Source organism: Tuber melanosporum, assembly GCF_000151645.1.
Source record: "Tuber melanosporum whole genome shotgun sequence assembly, scaffold_31, strain Mel28".
Classification (NCBI taxonomy): Eukaryota; Fungi; Ascomycota; class Pezizomycetes; order Pezizales; family Tuberaceae; genus Tuber; species Tuber melanosporum.
This window is the reverse complement of record NW_003298986.1, coordinates 375824-396439: the sequence shown is the minus strand read 5'-3', so window position 1 is coordinate 396439 and position 20616 is coordinate 375824. Positions and strand designations below refer to the sequence as shown.

The 20616-nt window shown below is 44.7% G+C and overlaps 3 protein-coding genes; all 3 read right to left on the bottom strand.

Moving 5' to 3' along the window:
* Window positions 1-1067: 1067 nt before the first annotated feature.
* Window positions 1068-7439, bottom strand: GSTUM_00007042001 (uncharacterized protein; the record flags this gene model as incomplete). XM_002839126.2 has 10 exons in its annotated part: window positions 1068-1677; window positions 1701-1868; window positions 5282-5400; window positions 5455-5539; window positions 5593-5601; window positions 5673-6556; window positions 6653-6679; window positions 6750-6969; window positions 7101-7217; window positions 7290-7439. 10 exons carry the CDS (start codon window positions 7437-7439, stop codon window positions 1282-1284), a joined length of 2175 nt encoding a protein of 724 aa, XP_002839172.1. The 3' UTR covers window positions 1068-1281.
* Window positions 7440-8488: 1049 nt separating this feature from the next.
* On the bottom strand, window positions 8489-8826 carry GSTUM_00007041001 (uncharacterized protein; the record flags this gene model as incomplete). Its single annotated transcript, XM_002839125.1, has 3 exons — window positions 8489-8578; window positions 8629-8649; window positions 8731-8826. The coding sequence occupies 3 exons, from the start codon at window positions 8824-8826 to the stop codon at window positions 8489-8491; spliced, it is 207 nt and encodes a 68-aa protein (XP_002839171.1).
* Window positions 8827-8828: 2 nt separating this feature from the next.
* On the bottom strand, window positions 8829-9140 carry GSTUM_00007040001 (uncharacterized protein; the record flags this gene model as incomplete). Its single annotated transcript, XM_002839124.1, has 1 exon — window positions 8829-9140. One exon carries the CDS (start codon window positions 9138-9140, stop codon window positions 8829-8831), a length of 312 nt encoding a protein of 103 aa, XP_002839170.1.
* Window positions 9141-20616: the final 11476 nt, after the last annotated feature.

Genomic DNA, 20616 nt, shown 5'->3' with positions numbered 1-20616 from the left:
CAGGGGTATCAGGGAGGTGATAAGTTCTACCGGTACCGGTACTTGCTTTGGATATTTGGATATTCATGATATACCGGTGGTACTGGTAGCCTACAAAAGATCAATTGATGAATAACTATGATATGCCTTCCTTGCTAAAACCAACGCGCCACCGATCCCCCCCAGAAGTGCCCTTAGAACTGCACCCACCGGTCTGGGTGGCATCCTGCGGGTAGTTTAGTGCTAAAATTAAACTAGAAGCGCAAGATTTCTCAACTGCAGCAAAAAGGGTATCATATTACCCAACAATAATCCCACCATAATAACTTAACCCTCAACCGTCTAATTGGTCTACCGTAGATTTCACCCGCGCTTAACATCCTGCGCCCTATCTAATCCAAAGCAACTGCGATATAATCCTATCACCCTCTAATGGAAGCTTTTTTCATAAGAAAACAAAAAAAAAGAGATGATTTGGACGAGATTCGAACTCGCGCTCTTTCGAATTACGGTTTTGAACCAAGTTCCTAAACGTAACGCCTTAACCACTCGGCCACCAAATCATACCCAAATCTCTTTTTAGATGCTTCAAGTGGTCAATTCCTTCTGGCGCCCTCGATTGAACAAAGAGAACGGGGACACCAGTCACGAAATGACAAAACCCCAACATTACGATAAATCTTGCTATCCCCCAATCACCCGCACATAGCATTTTTTTCTTTTCTTCATCAACTATCCTATCCCCCCTCTAAGCAATATAAGAAAGAATCGATGATGGTAAGAAAGTGAATAAAAGAGATTAAGGAGGAGATGCAAACAAACGCCAGCCAGCCCCCGCGCTAGCTCAGAATCATGAAGAAAGTCAAACACCTGATGTTAGACATATTACATGAGAACACCTTTGAGATTTGGATGGCCTCGAATAAGCGAAAAGAAAAAAAAGAGGAAAGGAGAGGGAGCAGATGCATGGAGAACTCGCTCACTCCTACTAGAGAGGGGTGGAAGCGGGAAAGAAGAGACGTTAAAACGGGAAGGATTGGGATTTCTAGAGGTATGATATTATGTACTTCATTTCTGCCTCCTACTGCGAAATCCCCGGGGCAAATAGATTTAGGATGGCGGGGGGGGCATATGAGAACAGATTGGCTCAGGGTGGTACCATACGTATTCACTCTTCTGGACACGCTCCGATACCTTTTGGGTATTACCCACCACGACGCCGAGAAACTACCCAAGACAGATCAGTGGTGCGATCGCGACAAGAATCGAGAAGGCAAAAGCCCGGTAAATAGGTTCGGACAATCAAATTCCATCCTGGTCTTTATCCTCAGCTTTCAGAGCTGCCGGGGATATATATCCGTGCTTCGGCGATAAGAGCTTGGTATCCTTAGGGGTTCCGGAAAGCCATCCTCCTTGCTCCCAATGCCCTGGCTCGTAGGCATTTCTCGCCCTTACGGCTGGATCCCGGATGCCGTCTAGAAGTAGCTTTAGCCTCCCGAAGTTGACGGGTTTCAGTATCCACCCATCGAAGCCAAAGTCAATATATTCTGCTCGCCTCTCCTCAGCCAGTGAAGCTGAGACAGCAAATATCGGTACACGGCGATTAATACGGTGCCTTGTCGGGATACATTGGTCTGAATCAGCCCCTTCAAATTGACGGATACGAGTGGCTGAGGTTCCCCCATCCATGATGGGCATCTATAAAGGTCAGGAACTATCACTGAACTTCGAAAATCAAACAAACTTGCCTGTATGTCCATCAACACGATATCAAAATTTTGGCCATGCTTGGAGTATAGGTCCGCACATTCTTCTCCATTTACAGTGAGAACGACCCCATGACCCATCTTGCTATTGATTGGATTGTCTTCTGCCACCAAAATTTCATACTTTTCTTGGGGCGAATTGGGATCGGCAATGGGGGGGTGATTTCATGGGTGGTACTACTGTATCTGCTGCGGGCGGTGGGGTGGGGCCAGAGTTTTCGTCTGGCACTTCTAGGGCCTTGATAGGCGCGAATGAGCCTTCTATTATCTCTGGACTAGGTTGTTGCTGTGGTGTAGCGAAACCCATAATATTCGAGAACGATTTTGTGCATATGCCAGCACCTGGCCTTTGGGGTGGGTTATTTGAAGTCGCGCTCAAATGGGGACCTGAAACCGCACGAATAAACCTGTCGATCCCGCCTCCTCTAACGTCGATCACCTGGAAGTGACACAATACCCGGATGTGACACAAGGCGGAATCCGCCGAAATGAGGCATTCTGTGGGTGTATAACCCCGCTCTCACATCCGCTAAGTGATCAATACAACCACAAACACAATGGCACCATCAAAGAAGTCCCATTCCGAATACGAGGAATGCCTACAGCAAGCAATATGAGTAATTAAATCAGGTGAAGAACCAAATGTGGCCGCTGCAAGTGAGGCTTTTGAGGTCAACTTGCGAACACTATACCGTCGACTTGCTGGAATGACCACTGCCCGAGCTGCTGCCCACGAGGAACAGCAGCCCCTCACAGTGTTGGAAGAGAGTGCTATTGTTAAATGGTGCTTTACCCAGGATGATATTGGCTTTCCACTGCGTCTTGACATGGTAAAGGATATGGCAATTCACTTAGAATTTAAGCGAACGGGAGATACCCCCCCCACTTGGCAAGAACTGGATCACCAGGTTTCTTTGATGGCACCCTGACCTAGCATTGAAGCTCAGCAGCCAGCTGGAGCGACAGCGTGCATACACCAACAATTTGGAGGTTATACGAGATTATTTTTCCAAACTTGGAAGACTCATACGAGAGCATAGGCAAGAAGAGTTCCAGATATACAATATGGATGAAAAGGGATTTCTAATGGGACTGGCCTTGCGAGCTAAGGTCCTCTGCCAGTGTGGTAGGAGGAACCCCAGGGTCAGCCATGATGGGAAATGGGAACTTGTCACAGTTATTGAGACAGTTGGGAGTGGCGGAACTGTTATGTCGCCATTTATAATCAACAAGGGTGCTGGACATTACATGAGATGGTATAAGAATTTGACAGAAAAGGAAACAGAATATCAGTTTAGCTACTCACCCAAGGGCTGGACAGATGATCAGTTGGCGCTTAAGTAGTTACGAAGGATTTTCATTCCTGAGAGTGAGGCAAGATGTAGTGATCTCCTGCGGCTCCTCATATTCGATGGCCAGGGATCTCATATTACTTTTGAATTCATATCATTATGCTTTTCAAATAATATATTACTCCTCTGCCTACCCCTCCACTTGACTCACTTACTACAACCCCTTGATGTAGGCCTATTCAGCCCCTACCAGCATTTTTATGGCCTGGCAGTTGACAACTATATTCGCTCTAGTCAAAACCTCCAAGGAATTAAGAAGTCGATGTTTATTCCTTTCCTGACTGAAGCTCGTCATGCAACCTTTATGGAACACAATATATGCCAATCTTTCTCTGCTACTAGGATCCATCCTCTCAATCCACGCTGGGTACTGGTGAAACTCAACCCCAGAGTTGAGAAGCGGCGTGATACACTGGGTATTATCAAAAAGCCTACTGGTAGTCATGAGATACGCCACCAAGTTGTAGCTGCAGGGAACCTCCTTGCTAACCTTACCATCAACAATACGGTTTCCACAATTGATCGAGTCAAGGGAATAATGTGCTCCCTCAGCCATCAGCTGGAGGAAGAAATTGCTGGTAAGGAACTTTGGCGTGAGCAAAGCCTAAGGCTTCAAAGCAGTGACAAGCTCTACAATGCCATAGACCGGCGAAAGCTTAGTGAAGTAAGAGTGCTTGATAGGACAGCACTGATCAAGCTACGCGATGCACATATTACCAAAGATGTACAAAAAAAGATTTCCAAGGCTTGTGGGAAAAGAGCTGGAAGTACCCCAGTCTGTATTCGAAAAGGACCTACGAAAGCGAAGCGCCAACCTCCCACCACCTCCTCCTCACATCCTACACCAACAACTCCCCAGCCTACTCGCATGCAGACAAACATTATCAACATTTCCAAGATACCTCATCTGCTGGTAATCAATTCAGAAGAGGTTTCTATCGAGGAAAGTTCACCGGAAGACATTAGTGATTCTGAATGGTCTTCAGTCATTACTCTCGGCCCTCCACCAACCCGGCTACCTCCCTGAACACTCCCCCCCCCCAGCCAAGGCCAACCAACCTCTACCCCCTATATGATCATACGCAGTCGCAAGCCTACTGTCGACTGAGCAACTTTTTTCGCAGTGGTATGCCCCCCCTCCCTACACCACTCCCACATGCTTGATCTAACATCATACTTTTTTTTTTAGTCCTTTCCTTTCGCTATGATACATAATTGTTATTTGGTTTGCGTGGTTCTTCTGATATGTCTTTTGTTATGATAGCTTGAAAAATCATCTTCTGGGGAGTGTCGCTACGCTTTGACATTTCTCTTTATTGCGCAATGTGAGACTGTGTCATATCCCGGTCTTATGTCACTTCCCGGTGGGTGACGTTACCCTTTGCACTGCCAATGGACCCCAAACTGTTCATACTTGTGCTGCTATTTCTCTTCGCCATATCCTGAGATCTGCAGTTCTGAGAACCAATTAACAATACCTCATCTAGAGCGGCAGCCATTAGAGGTGGCTGTGGTGGGGGTGACCCTTGACTTTTGGCGACTCTTCTCTCCTGCTCCGAGTCGAGTCCTGTTCAGGGTGCAAGCGGAAGCGGAAGGCTGATGACGAACCTAGAGCCCTTCCCCCGCTCAGATTTCAATCGAAGTTGGCCATTCATATTCCTCACAATCCGAGCCACAATCGCTAACCCAAGCCCTAAAATCTTCTGTCCTGGTATTTTAGACACCGCGTTAAAGGATGATCGAGATGGGCTTTCGTTCTCTCTGGCCTCTTGACGATCAACCGCATCCTCCTCGGGGTGGACTTGCTCAAATTCCCTGAATAGTGCCTTTAGTTTCTCCGGTGACATTCCAACCCCGGTGTCCTGAACTGCGACTTCAATCTGGCATCGGTCCTCTGCAGCTTGGGACATCCAAATCTCAACCCTAACGCCACCTTCTAAAGTGTGCTTAACAGCGTTTCCTACAATATTGGAAACAACCTGCCGTAGCCGTGCCTGATCACCCTTAACAAATCCGGGTAACCCTTCGTATTCAGCGACTTCAAAGGTGATATTCTTCCGTTCAGCGTCTGATCTACATCTCTCAGTAGCATCACGAACTGTTTCAGAAAGGTCGAACACCTCCTCCATGATCAGGTTTTTGAACTACCTCGGTGCGAGTGAGATCTAACAGATCCTTGATAACGTAAATAAGTGATTTGGACGCAGAGTGCGGTCTCATCAGATTATCCCTTGTCTCATTGTCAAGAGGGCTCTCCAACGCGATCTCAAGGTAGTTAATAATGGCACCAAGCGGTGTCCGGACTAGATATATCATGAGCAATGGTGCCTGAAAAGGGGGACCCGCAATGCGCTGACCTTCATGAGACGCATTGGCGAAAAGCAGTCGGGTAAGTTGACTGTTTTGCAGTGCTGTCTCCTTTTGTCTCCAAACTTCAATAAACTTGCCATAGATCAAGCACAAGACCGCCGCCATTTCGATTGTACATCAATAACAAATTTAGTCTCTGGGAGTAAAATAAGGAAATCACTCATTTCTCATCCTGTTCTTCCGTCCAATATCTAAATTTCCCCACCACCGTCTCACTCCAAGTCTTGAAGCTTTCCCTCGGTTCCAGGTACTCCTTTGTGCCCTCTTTCACGCTCTTCTCGTAGGGGTTTCCAGCCCAATTGACTTTCCACAGCTGGCCCTTACGGAAGAAAACTATAAAATCTTGTCCTCCAACACTAAGTGGCACAAGCAACAATCCCGCAATTATTGAAAATCCGGGCTCGTAATTGAGGTCTGGAAAATCGACGCTAAGGTTTTGTGAAGTAAGGACCGAAGTGAATTTGCGCATCCGTAAATATTCCAACATTGCGAATGATTCCCGTGAATGTTCGAGTTTACCGAGGACCTTAGTTTCCTCACGAATAGAAAGTAAACCAAAGTCGACGTCAAATGGTTTCAACAGATCATCCGAACTAGCGATAATATAACCGCTAGGGTTCTGCTCTGTCGGGACTGTATTGATCAATTTCCGGGTCTGAAGTCTCGATGCATAACTTAACCTCTCGATATTCTTGCTAGCGGTTTCCCCGATAAGTCTGCGCATTTTCCGTAAGGGAAAGCTCACTCTCATCCCCTTCTGGCCGTAGCTGTGGCATGAAATGAGCCCCCAAAGCTTGTCAAATTCTGTGAGTGAAACGCTTGTGCTTGCCCGTACCGCCATATTTTTAAGGTACTTGATGTGAATTGGGCTGATTGCCCTCAGATATGAATGTGTCATGTCGAGGGGATGGTCTAGATAGTCTTTACTCTTGCATACAAGACGAGCAGTCACCTGGTCTCTGTCGTATAACAGCCTGACTTTGTTGAGGAGATATAAATCCCTTGCTTGCTTCGGGATGTCCGAGGCCGGAAAGCGAAGACTTTTGTATAGGTCCTTGGTTGCTCTTGGATCGACTAGCTCTGTAACTGCTCAGCCATTCCAGACCTCGTCAAACCGGTAAATCATCACACGGTGAAATCATGTAAGCTCCTTGACAATCCTAACAAGCACTTTTAGAAAGACACCAAGAGTCGAGGCAGATGATAACTGCTCTGTGTTTGAGACATTATTAGCGCGCTCACCCTATACGGTAGGTTATACTGTGAAAAAGGGTTTAATTACCCTGAAACTGGCTCATGAGATTAAAAACCTCCATTACTGCTGCTTGTCCTCTCCGCTTTCGGGCATGCATTAGTACTCGCAGTGGCCTGCTAGCACTTAAAGTACTTTCTAATAAATCTTGTTCACTAGGGTTTGAGTTCAATGTGTCCTCAGGCGGCGGGGGTGTTTCCTCTTCTGCTGGACTAAAAAGTGGGTAGATGTGATTGCCCTCCAATTCAAACTCACAAATGAGAAGGTCAGGGTTTTTTCCTGCAATGTGAATAGTGCACCAAAGTTTTATTCCTATTGGGTCGGGGGAATTTATCGCTATCGGGAAGACATCTGGTCCTGAGTGCACCGGATCAGAATCACAGTCTCAAAGTCCAAGTGTTCATATAGGTTCTCGGCCTGCTCTTCGGAAAGAATATTGCAGAAGCTGCCTAATGCGAAGAGTGCTGCTGGGGAGTAGCCAATTATTTGCTCAGAATTCTATACTCAAATGATTCAGATTTTTGGTGTTTCATATTGTTGAAACCAATGAATTGAAGGAAGGGCACAAACCTCACTAACAATCTTTACATCAAGCCCTCCCTCCATACCTCCTTTAAGGGCTATTAACACACCAAACCCTTGGACTGCTCTGGGTATGTGTATTGGCTCATCCTCACATCTTTGTATACTTTCACTCCCGGAAACACCCGTGACTACCATATGCCCTTCATCTGTTACCAGATGCTTGAATCTTGCAGTTACATACCGTAAAAACTGGAATAATTGAGATTGGCGCTAAGAGGTTAGTTTAAAGTGAGGTGCATGGAAAGACCCAAAGTTTAGCGGATATGAGTGTCTCGATTCCTGAGGCAAGTAGTGAGACACTAATATCTCAACCTCAGCTCATGATACAACGCGCACGACCCAGGTGGCAAAATCAAAATAGAGAGGTTAGGAAAGGACTTGTAGAATAACAGGATAAGGAGTAAAATTGTAGTCTACGAATTGAATTATCAGCACACAAATCTGAAAACACCACACTGTAATATTACGACAAAATGCCTCCAAAGACCGCTGGATGAATAAAGACGAAACTGACCTTAGAGCCTCTACCACCAAACGGATTCTATGCAGGTGTGAGGAAAAAGCCAGGACCAGCAAGAGGATATCCGAGGCATTGCGGGCCCCACCAAAGCCAGTCAAAAGTCCCTATCGCTTATATAGTGTTAGTTACAAACTCCGTGTACTATCATACTGGAAAATACTATCGATACAAACCAGTCCAACCCACTTCCGAACCCCAACACATTCCGAGGTAGTTTGTAGATTCAAAATTCCTGGCGCCAATCTTTATCAGCGGAAGGAGGAAGAAGCTGTGGGTAAATTTGAGAATCTAGGAAATGATCGGTACCGAGTAGTTAGTGGGGGGAGGAAGAGAAAGTGGGAAATCTTAGAGCGAGAACTTTACGACAGGTTTCGTATATGCCGAGCTGAAGGAAGGATTGTTCGACGTAGATGGTTTAGACGAGTTAGCAAGGAGATCTTTAAGATCACATATCCAAAATAATGATTTTGGGGGGAGGGACTCCGCGAAGGAACAATTAATGAAGGGGGGATTGAAACTACGGAAGGAGAAATTGAAGCTGCGGATAGTGAGGCCAAGCGTCTAGTCCATCTGTCTTCGGATCCGGACGGGACGGTAGTATCTGAGAGGGTGCCCGAGACGGATGGGCCGGGACCGCAGGTGTCAGGTTGCAGAATCTACCGCGTTACTCGGGGTGATCGGTGAGGACCTGAATGTCAATTTTCTGCACTTTGGGGAAGTTGAGCACAATGGTGAGGCGGTCGAGAGCGCGTAACTGACGGCATGTCAATAGATATGAAAGCAAATGAACGATAACAGACTCACATCACCGGCGCAGACATATATCTGGTTAATAATGTTATAATCAAAAACTTCCAGAAACTATTTGGTTTCTTCCGCGATGTTGTGAACAACCTACTGAAGAACTTGCTCATTGATGGTCTTAGGAATACGACTAGGAGTGGCAGCGGTCATAGGGTGATTTATTCTTCCCTCGGTATCGCGCTCGGTGGTAGCTTGCATAGTCAAACCACGGTAGAAGACGACGGAGACCAAAACTCAATTGGCATGACCTCAGCCAAACCAGCAAGTGCAGAGTTTTCGCCTAGAGGATGTCCAGCGAAAACGGAATCGCCCTGGATTAAGCCACGAGATCTTATGTCCTCGACCGGAAGCCTTCTCCATAAGAGTGAGCGCCGGCTCTGTGAACTTGGCCGCAGACAAAAGACCCGTTGGGGGTAGTAGGTGCATGAGGTAGTTACCTCTGTAACATCTTTGATGATCTTCTCCGATTTTGTTGACCCGTCGGAGCTGATGCTCCCATAGGTTATTGACATATAGTTCTGCCTAATAGCCTTTCCATGCGGTCCGCCAAAATGAAGGCAATTCTTTGGGGTTATTTTTCACAAGGTTTCGTAATTGCGAAACCTGTAATACAGTAAGTATGATGAAGGGGAATAACGAGGGAATGACTTACCATAATTGTCCATAAAATGTCGATCAGCCCTTCCCCAAACCTCCCCCCCGACAGGCGAGGAGTCGTACAGACCCATCCCCATACCTTGCCCCTGACTTCCTTGGCTGGCAAATATAAGGGCAGATACCAGTTGCTCGACCTCTGCCTCTCCTACAAATACCTTCACTTGGGTTTCCTTGTTAGTGGCCAAAAATTTGATAATATTTCTAGCGCTGACCATACCGGCGTGATGCAGCTTAGTCTCAATATCGTCATTTAGTAAGTTAGTACCATACGGACAAAGTTACACGAAAAAGACCTAGTCCGGGCAAGGTTCTCCGGAGTCCAAGTTTCAAAAAGAGATCTCACTGCCGCTGATGAGAACATTCTATGAGTGATAATTTCGGCAAGGTTAGTATAGCTAGAGAAGGTCCGCGAAACGTGAATTGGATTGTAGTCGTCTGGTACACGGGCACATCTTCCGTTGCTTGCTAGGGCTTTGATGAGAACTTTAGTTTTCGCGTTGAGAGAAAAAGCATTGTCGAAGTTGAAGGCTACCGGATGCTGGTGCCTTGGAGTTGGAGATAGTCAATTATGATAGTGGATTTCCGTGACTCTGACTTGGAATGTACTTGTACTAGTACGGTACTGGACAGACGCAACTTGTGTAACCACGTTTGTAGATAACGTCCTCCAGTCGTAATCTACCGCATAGCCATTCACATGCCCGACAGCTCTCCCCCCTTTCCCTCTAGCACCAGTTGTGGTAGGGATTTGCCTGTTCTGGATACCCAGGCATTCGGTTGGGTTCGATGGCAGTTCCGGAGAGACCTGCTGGGTTCAGAGAGAGATGAAAAGAAGATGGATGGTTCAATCACTATGAAGATTCTATTGGAATTCTTTCAAAGAGATATGGGTAACGGAAGGGAGAGGTGATGGTTGCTCTCCTCTGTCCCCTCCTTCTCTTTCTCTTAAACACATGCTCTCCGGCTTAATATGAAATGACGGAGCTTCAAAGCAACACAAACACTCAACGACTATCCATGTAATCTTCGGCTAACCATACCCGGGCTCCACAGTACTCTAGCAGTTTATAGAAAGAAAGAATTTTATTCTTAAAGATATCTCCTTCATACTAGTAAACCTATCCCATCGAAACTTAACAAACAAAGGGATAGACAAGGGGGAAAATAAGAGGGGGCAAAACGGCATCGTTCCGCCAAGCCACATTTGCGGCATTCTGAGATGTGCTCATAGCTTCTTTACAGGACTAACTGCACCTCCTGCAAAGATGCCGGGGTGTCGGTGTGTGACTTTGTCATCTTCGTGTTTAGATTTAAGGGGAGAGAGTTTGATGGAAAACTGTCATCTGGTTTCGTGGTGTAGTTGGTTATTAACACCACGAACTGTTTTGTAACCCAAAACCTGAATAGGGAGGCGGCGAGTCAGTCTTTGGTTGAACACTACTACATTTTGCTCTCCCCCTACTAGAAGGGTTTAGCTAGGATAAATTTATGATATTAAACCCCCACTGGTGGCCATGGCCCCATATCCCGCATATCCCACTGGCCCATCCCGGGGTCTATATCCATATTTGCTTTCTCTACAGGCCGGTTCAAGGAGTTCTGCATCACTCCGATAACTTTCTCCACCAGGTGAAATGACTTGAGCATTGTAAAGGATAATCACCATCCCGACAAGATGTGAATGCATACTGCAGTCTATAAGTCATAAGCTAACTCCCAAGTTCAAATTTGTGTTCTTTATGTTATCTACCATACCCTTTTAAGGTCACGCGGTGCTATTCGTGTCTCAATAAGTTATTAAACTGCACTATCGGTATGTTGGAAACAAAGGGCCGGAAAATTGAGCATTGCTTCAACAACGCAAAACTAATAATACCACACAATTTTCAATAAGGAACTACATTATGAGGAACGAAACTCAGGACATAACTGCATATTGGTTCTACACCACCTGATGGTGGAAAGAAAAAAAAGAAAGAAGAAAAACAAGACCTTCTCCCACTCGCTCCAACTTCAACCGAGCCTCATCCCTTAACCTGTTCTCCGCAACTGTGTTTCATTATTCCACCGCTTAACTCCTTTAGCCATTATATAATCTATCTTCAACAGGGAGGGGTCGGGCCCTGGTTAAAAGTGGAGTGAAATTCGGTATATACAGGCAATGGGATACATACATCGAGGGATTAATCATGACCAAACAAAGAACAGTCACGGTTATGATTGAGCAGTACCCTATCGCGGAGTAAATTTATGAGATTATCATAGTATGATAGGATTGTTGCTCAGTCAAGCTGTGGCCATGGGGTGAACCCTGATTATTGCAGTTCTCCGATATGTTCTAGTTGTGTGGGACTCTGTCGTGAAGGCGTTTACTGTACAGTACATACTCGTACTCTGTAAGCTGGCATAGAATGGTGGATACTCACCCACCAACCACATGACTATGTCCAGCAATGGTAGGAGTTAGGGCTATTGGCAGCAGTCCCAACCTGCTTACGTGTACCAGAGAGAAACGTTCATAAACCACGCAAACTCTGTCCACGACCCCTCCATTCAACCGCCAGAGAGAAACTACCTTACCATGGCTACAAAAATTCTCAAAACAATCAAGCAGGGGCTTGAAACTCACAACTGCGAGTTTCTTGTATTCCGACAACTTGATCCAACTGTATCCTCCAAAGTCCTCAAAACCCTTCTTTATCCGAAAGACAACACCGATAGCCTTGGATTGACAATGGAGGAGATGCTAATTATTACTAGAATCCACTTCGTGGCCCCCGACAGCTACCTCAGGGTAGTGATACCAACCGCCCTTCATGAGAGTGCAGTTAGTTGGATGAGGACGGAATTCAACTTGTGGGTGTATGACCATCTCCTCACCCCGGCAGCCTTTGGAGCAATATCGGATTCCCTTATTAGTATGTCCATTTACCCTACGAGGCTCCCCAGCCTCTACTGATAATTGTATAGCTCATGATCACTTTCTTGGAATATTTTCAGGCTCATAAAAAACACCAGACCTCGCCTACAGCCCCTGTATCGATGGGATAAGGAGGGAATTTCCAACGGTGGTCCTCGAGTCTGGATGGACAGAATCACAGGCACAATTACTGCGTGATCTTCAATTGTGGCGGGAAGGGACAGCAGGGGCCGTCAATGTTGGACAGAAGTGTTTCTTGGCTGCTCACCGCACATTTCCCTTATGGCAACGACCACACAACCCTAACCCTCTTGGTATCAACTACTCCAACGTCTCAATGTTTGACTACTGGTTAGCCCTCCACATCAAACACCATATGTGACAACATCTGCGACGATACCTGCGATGACTCCATATTAGGGCGTTACTCCTATCATATGGAAATACTGAATGTCCTTGGCCAGAGTATACCCTCGGTCGAATTCACTTATCCTCGGCCGAAGCGGTACAATGGACAATAGTGAGACTGAATGTGATAGAGAACACGGCATACGCTGGAAGTATGTGGAAGCAGATCAGTATGATCTCGGGGAGGATAAAAGGCAGCTTGTTTTCCCTTGTTAGTTGTTTTCGTTCGTTATCCAATCTGTCTCTCTTTCTTCCGTTACTCGCATTTGGGTCATAGCAGTCTTTCCCGTTATATTTTATTCCCTATCGTTGTTCTTTGTGAGAATATTTCTCCAGTTAGGATATTGAAATTCATCTTTACATCTTTGCCCTGCCTAAGTCAACATTGTCCAAATCGCTGCCGTAATCCTTGTTGTTTAAAAGTCAAGATCGTTATCTTGTTCAAAATTTTTAGATCACGGTTTCACTACAGCGCTGTCGCCACCTTGACCTTCTTTCGATATGTGGGTGGTTCTGTACTAGCGATAACTTTTTATGTATGCTTCTCCCTTTCCTACCGTACCTCCCTTTATCTTTCTTGCACCCTACTAACCAATTCCCTTATCCTGTAGCCAATCTTTCCTCCTCCTGGCCAGCCCAAACCCGATCCATGGATAACAATGGATGAGCTTTTTGGGGGCAGAACTCCCAATGGGCTAAACCCGGAAACACATCTACCGTTAAGTATGGGACGACTTCGGATGAAAGTGGAGGCGGAAATCCGACAGCAGGGATATGTCCCCGAATTCAACTAAGTGTTGTGTTGTTTAGAGGAACGGAAGGGTAGCACAGGTTGTTCGCCTTTTTGTTCCGGTTCATGGGATATTGGGCACGTGGATGGGTGGAGGTGTTATGGAAGAGGCTTCATCTCCCTCGCCCTCGCAGACAGGCTAGTAGTAAAAGAAATATCGGATTAAGTATCGCCAACCTGCGAAAAGTTTTTCTTCTAAAAAAAACCCGCTCTCTTTTTGTGACCAAGTGTGCTCTACCGACATATACCAAGCGACACACCACTGGCACCGGAGGCCAGATCATCGTACTTGAACATCGCCCCCCCGCTTTTTCTTTGTACAGACCCTTACTCAAGAAAACAAGAAACAATGCCGAAACAAAAACCTTCATCGGCGAAAGCGCTATACAGGGCCGCAGCCAGCCTACGTTTCCTGGTGGAGGACGTGCGCACCGTGCTACTGATTTGGCCGCAGTTACCGCGCTTGGACGAGATTATCTGGGGTGTGGACGACGTCGGGAGGGTGTCGGATGGGGTGCTGGTGGGACTTTTGGATGGGAATGGGAATGGGATGGAGGGTGTTGAGAGGGGGTTGTCGAGAGGTGTAGGAGGACTTTGGATGTGGTTGTTGTTGTCGTGGACCTGTTTCCCGGGGAGCAGGGGGGGTATTAGAGGGGCTGAGGGGAGAGGGTGTGGTAGAACAAGAGGTTTGATGGGATATGGACATAGGACTTGGCACCCGGTTTCGTGGTGTACGGTAGTTGGTTCTACACCACGTTGCAAGTGAAAAACATTGACCCCCCACCCACTAAACCCAACTTAGCCACTATTTGTGGGGGCGGAGCTGCACACCCCCCTCCTCGCATTGCTGCTCTCCTGCCTTTGCTCACCCCCGGAAAACTAGTACGTTCCCCCAGAGCCTAAAGGCAAGTATAGATAAGATCCGAACCTTGGTATTAGAGGCCCCAGAGCAGGTTGACAAAAATTACAGTAGACCATTCCTACTGCCTAGAGTAATATTTGAGGTCCGGGAAAATATTCGGAAGCGGATGGATAGTCCTCCATCTATCAGGTTTATTCAGCAATGGATTCGGACGCCCTATGGGAAGGCACAGTATTTATTACCATGCCACCTCTTCCTTGCGTTGATAACGATATTCATCAAGATCACAAAACATCACTTGAAAAACACCTATTTCAAAGCCACATATCGCAAATGCCCTAGGACGGCTCCGGCTGCCTGGATGACAGTGGGCTTATCTTGACCAAGTACACCAATGTATGGAAAACCCATCAAATTCAATACTTTTATAGAATACTCCAAACGAGAGAACCTCATGACAACGTTCCGACCCCCAGCAGAAGATTGCCAAAGCCAACATCTCCAGTCCCGCTGTTGAGAGCACTTGCCCGTACACTTCCCTGAAGTACCAGTACCATCAACGCACCAGCATACGTCCCCCAGTTCTTACAACTGCTGGCCAGGTGATGCAAGAGGTTTGTGGATTCAGAGGTAGTAGGGTGGTGGTACCTTTTCACCAACAATCACTCAACTATTCAAACAATACCATCAATAGTTGCTGCAGATAATGCTTTTTGGAGCCAGATAAATAATTTGCACAAAGTGAAAAGCCCCATATATACACCACACCTACCGGCGGCCCACCCTCCAGATATGAAAATATGGTTATATTGCAAGTGCAAAACTAGACTTGAATGCCCCCCCTTCTCATCTCCTTCTTTTTCCGTGTTTGCACCCGCGGGTGCATTATTCCCATATTCTCTCTACGCATCCTAGTCGTTTCTTCGAGCATCTCTACGGTCCCATTTCCTCCTACTACCGTAGAGGTGCATGATCATGACAAACTTTGACCTAGTCTTCTTGCTGCCCTCACGGATCTTTACGTTTCAATTTATGCGAGCCTTCGCGCCAAGCGCCCAGAGATCACCCCACCCACTATTCCTCACATTTCTATGCTCCAATTCCCTGAGGCTCTGGGGAACAACCCAGTGTTCGATGGAGCCTGTCGGAGTACATAGGTCAAGTACAATGTACGAGCCGTGTTCAATAGGGGGGAGTATAATACGCTTCAGGTTCAAACTACAACTGCCAAGTTGCATTGTGTATGGGTTCTGTTTGGTGTGTCAGGTTCGCCGTCGAAGGAGGCTATGTCAAAGTCGTCTGTTGTTTGGTTAAGCTTTTCCTTCATGTCGGTACGGTATTCGATGCTACCTCGGATGGCGACATATGAGTACCGTAAAAACTTTTGCAATTGGCCATCTCGGTAATTTGTGCCGAATGGCGAAATATGCTAGTGAGGTCCCCGCTTTCCCCCTTGAGTCTGTGATCAGCAGTGACGAATAAGACATGTATTTTCTTTTTTATTTACAGATAGACTTCATACATGTTTGTAGAATATGATAAATTGAATAAACAAAATAAATTAAACAAATTCTATAGTATTATCATTATCATTATCTACAGGAATGTCAGCCATTGCATTCACTTCTTCAGAATCAATTCTCCAATCGCCAATTTGCAACCCAGCAAAGCCCTTTATGTCTAGTCCATAATCACAACTCCCATCCGCCAGGAGGGAAAGCCTAACCTTCTGAAATACTCGATGAATTAAATCACCTTTTTCAAGGTGAAATCAGTAGTAGGTATCCCCAACACAGGAGGCGGTAAAGATATGGCATTCGCTAATGCTCCATCGGTGAAAGGCCTCAGAACTTTCCGCCTCAAAGATTGTAATATCGGTAAGCTCCCGCATGGTTTTGTTAAATGGCTTGTTGATCAAGACATCAAGGGGTTGCAGCAGGCTAGTACAGCCACTAGGAATAAGGGATGGGGTGATATTATGCTAACACAACTTCTCCAACAATGCCAGGGTTTTGTGGGATCCCATTAAGTCGATAGCGAAAAGGGTAGGCTATCCACCAAGTACAGGAGTTCACGGATCAAGTAGGTATCAATGTAGTGCTTGAAGAGCTGATTGTTTATAGAGGCTTTTTGATTGAATTCTACCTTGACTCCAGCATGATACTTCCTCCGCTCCTGCCCAAGCCTCTCACCCTTACCATGAAAATAATCATGGGTGGTACATGGGGTACTTTATCTGCAAAAATGCAGAGAACTAATGAGCCCTGATACTTGTCTCATCTATTTTGTGACAGCTTGGCCTAAATAGTTTTTTCTCCCATATGATCGTAAGTCTTGCTTTCCAAATACTCAAATGGGATAGGAGTTTTATCAAGATTGCAGATATTGGATACCAAAAAGTGACTAACTGGTAGTATAACTACTGTATCAAGAAATGAGATGAGGCAAGGCTGAGAGATTCTGCGGTTGAAACAAAGCCAATTGAGGACTAAGGTTTGATACTCAATAGGAATATTTTAGGCGTTTTCTTGTGATACGCCGGAGACTAATACGATGTCATTCTAGAAAGCCAGCAAACCACTCATTACTGAATCAGAATATATCCAGATTCCGATCAGGATACAGTTCACAGAACTGAAATCTTGCTTAAACCTGAAACCGTCTCCTCCTCACAATCTACTTCTGTATTTGCTATTCAAGGAAGTCACTATATAACCTCTCTTCCAATTCCAGCCACCAGCATTGGCTATAGTTCCCAATTTCTGGATTGGAAGATTTCCCTTTGGTATTGATCCTCAGCTTTTCTATTGCATTCCTGTCTTTTAATCCAGTGGCTAATTGTTTATCATAGAATTTGGAACTGATCAGCTGCTTCTTGCTGGATAGGCTTTGGGAGATGACCTGGGTTCTTGATAGGAATTCAGTGATGTTCCAGAAAAGTAAGAACCCGAATTTTCTGCCATTGGATGTATTTTCATTTGACTCGAATAATGGGATTGAGATTTTGCTGGTTCAATACCCGTTGGCTAATTTTCTTTGGTTTTAGTCCTCAACGCTTGATAGTAATTCGTCTTGAAGGCATTTCAAATAAGATATTAAATCACAAATTTGAGTCGAGGTATGATTAGAATTCTTGTCATAAGTCTTGATACTATCTATTTTGCATTTCAAATATTGTCCCCAATCTTATATTGATTTCTGTATACTTACACTTTATATATAATTCATGTAGTTTCACTCTTTCGAATCATAAAAACTCTTGAATTAATTACAATTTCCGGAGTTCTCCTGCCTCTAAACCTTATGGCTTTACTTTTTATATATGAGCCATGAAGATTCTCCAAAGACTCATTATTCTCCCTTGTTTTGGAATCTTGGTGGTTTATTCTTTATCTAATTTTATTCTCGTATACAGACTCATTTTTATATTACACAAAGTGAGAATCTAATTTCTGAATCACATATTATCACTCGGCTGTATGAGTCATAGCTTGCTTAGCTCTACCTCTGTTCATACACCATCCTTTGAAGATATCCCTTTTTTCTGAGATGGCTCACTGTAAAAGTTTTTAGAGAAAACCAATATGATACCAGCATGTTATAGACATTCCCTATAGACTACCAGCCAACATTTACCTATACCAGCAGGATAAAGGTTTTAGAAGAAAACAAGAAAGGAAAAAAGAACGAGATAAAAAAAGACAAGGGGATAAGTTTAGTAAGTGACTAGGTAGTGGATGTTTCGGTTTACACCATTTCTTTGGTTACTCAACCTCAAGAGAAAAGCTTACAATAGAAACAAATTTATGCGGGAAGTGTTTTCCATGTCAACAACTAAACACTACTAGTAGCACCGTAATGAAACAATGCTCTTCACCTATTGACATAGCTTGTTTCTCCCTTCTTTCCAATTGTATTCAAAAAAAAAACTTCTCACTTTTGATTTGACCTTGCAAGTTTTTTCTTTCTGTTTCTCATTCTGTTAACCTACTAGAATAAAGCAGACTGTCAACGTCAATCCCAAAACCAAGGTAAATACAGCCAAACACCACTCTTATGGGTTGCTGACAATTGGCTCTAACAAACTAGGGGCCAAGGTGTGGATACTACTCGTGCTACACAGATGAGCTGAAATCAGCCCTGACAACAAAGATTAATATGGCAGAACACACATCACTCTCATGAAGTAGACAGAAGGAAGCAGTAGAAACAATACTTGGATAAGATGACATCAACCCCTGAAAAATCAGAGAACGATAGCGGAACACCACTCCCACAAGTAGCTTACAGTGGACTCAAGGGAGTGGTAAAATTCCTTCTCAGATGAGACGACATCAACTGAAACAAATGAGATAATGACAATCAAACAGCACTGTTATCTGCTACTTACAGTAGACATGAGGCAGTGGGAAAAATACTACTGGAATGAAATGACATCAATCTTGATTAACCAAATAATGACAACAGAATACTCCTCTGGTCAGCTGCTTTTGGTAGGTACAAGGGAGTGGTAAAAATACTACTCAGATGAAACAACATTAATCCTCACAAATCAACAAGTAAGAGCCAAACATTACTCTGTTGTGCTGCTTTTGGTGGGCACAAGAGAGTGGTGAAAATACTACACAGATAAAATGACATTAATTGTGACAAACCAACTAATGAGAACTGATCACTGCTCGTTTGCCCTGCTTTCAGTGGGCACAAGGGAGTTGTGAAAATACTTCACAGATAAAACAACATTAATTCCAACAAATCAACTAACAAGGGCTGAACACTGCTCTGTTGTGCCGCATTCAGTCAGCACAAGGCAGTGGTGAAAATACTTACTTATTGGTGGCTAGCAATAGGCATGAGGAAGTGGTGAAATACAATTACCGCAAGGCGACATCTACTCCCATAAATTAGATAGTAATGGCAATACTCTACATGTATCGGTGGGAATTAACCTCTTAACTGGCTAAGGAGCTCTTTTCCTTCACCCAGTGGGCCTTGGTTTTTCTCTTCACGCTGCGTCCTGTATGGTTTGACCTTAATTGCCTCCAACTGAGACATGTTTTATTTTTCTCCATACTGTTACAGGTTATTTCAAACTCTGTTTCCAGCTATTGGTAAGTTCTTAGCACTCTACATATTTAATTACTTGATTTAATACTAATTATATTTACTATAACATGTTCGCAAAGTGCTTGTCATGTTATCGGGAATGATATGATAGTTGGCAGGTGGCCTGCTCTTCAAGAGAGGAGGGGAGAGCTGAGAACTAAAGGAGGCTTCGAGGGTGTACTGAGGAACAAAGAAGTAGCTGTTCAACCAAGTATATTGAAATACTGTCTGTTGAAGTCTGCCTTTTCTATCGTGGAATCAGGCGGTTTTTAAATACACAAATCTGTTTATGTCAAGCATGAACGAAACTAATCAAAGGTATCAATTGATACACTTTGGTAAAACTAATTAAGTAGCAAAATGATACTTAAACAAAACATAAAACAAAATCAAGTACTAAACGATACTTAAAATAAACCAAGTATCAAAGCGATACTTAAAACAAAACATAAAACCAAACCAAGTATCAAACGATATGTAATGATCCCTCCTTGGATTGTTAGTTCTTGGCGACGGGGAACGATACTTCTTTTCTTTTTCTGTTTCTTTCCTTAGTCTTACGATAGTATTAGGCCTTTGCCTACATTACCGATAGTACAAGACCTTTCTCTTCTATCAGGAATGCCAATTATAAGCTTTCTCTAACTCTTCTTTGTGAAGAACTTTCCTTGGCGTAACGATAACATTGCAATAAAGATAAAGATCGTAAAGGTGTTTTATATTCGTTAAAGTAACAAGTAGGAAAAGTACTTAGAATTCAATCTAATTTTATTTAAACTCGTACTGCCAACACTGGCATACGACAAGCCGCAGGGCCGAGCCCTCAGGTTGTCGCATCCCAGATACCACTAACTGTGAACTAACTAAACCTCCAACCCCGTACCTCAAACATGCCCATGCCATGCTCCAACACAAATACTAAATACAAAGCCATCAACGCTAAAGAAAAATCCTCCTCAGCCCAGCCTACCCGTCAGCCAAGTTACTCGTACAAAATACAAAAATTCCACTACCGCCACCTGAATGTGACTCCGCAAAAACCTCCTCCACAGTAGAAACCCACCCGAGCGCCCTCACTTAACAATCCCGAGACACCCCGCCGACCGCCCTGGCACCCATCCTCATTCCCACAGAAAGGAAACACCGAACTCCCAAGTGCATAGACCTGAGGAAAAGCCAACTTATAGGGTGAAAGGCTCCCTAGCCAAGGGGGTAAAAAACCGTCATAGGGAATCAGTGGGGCAC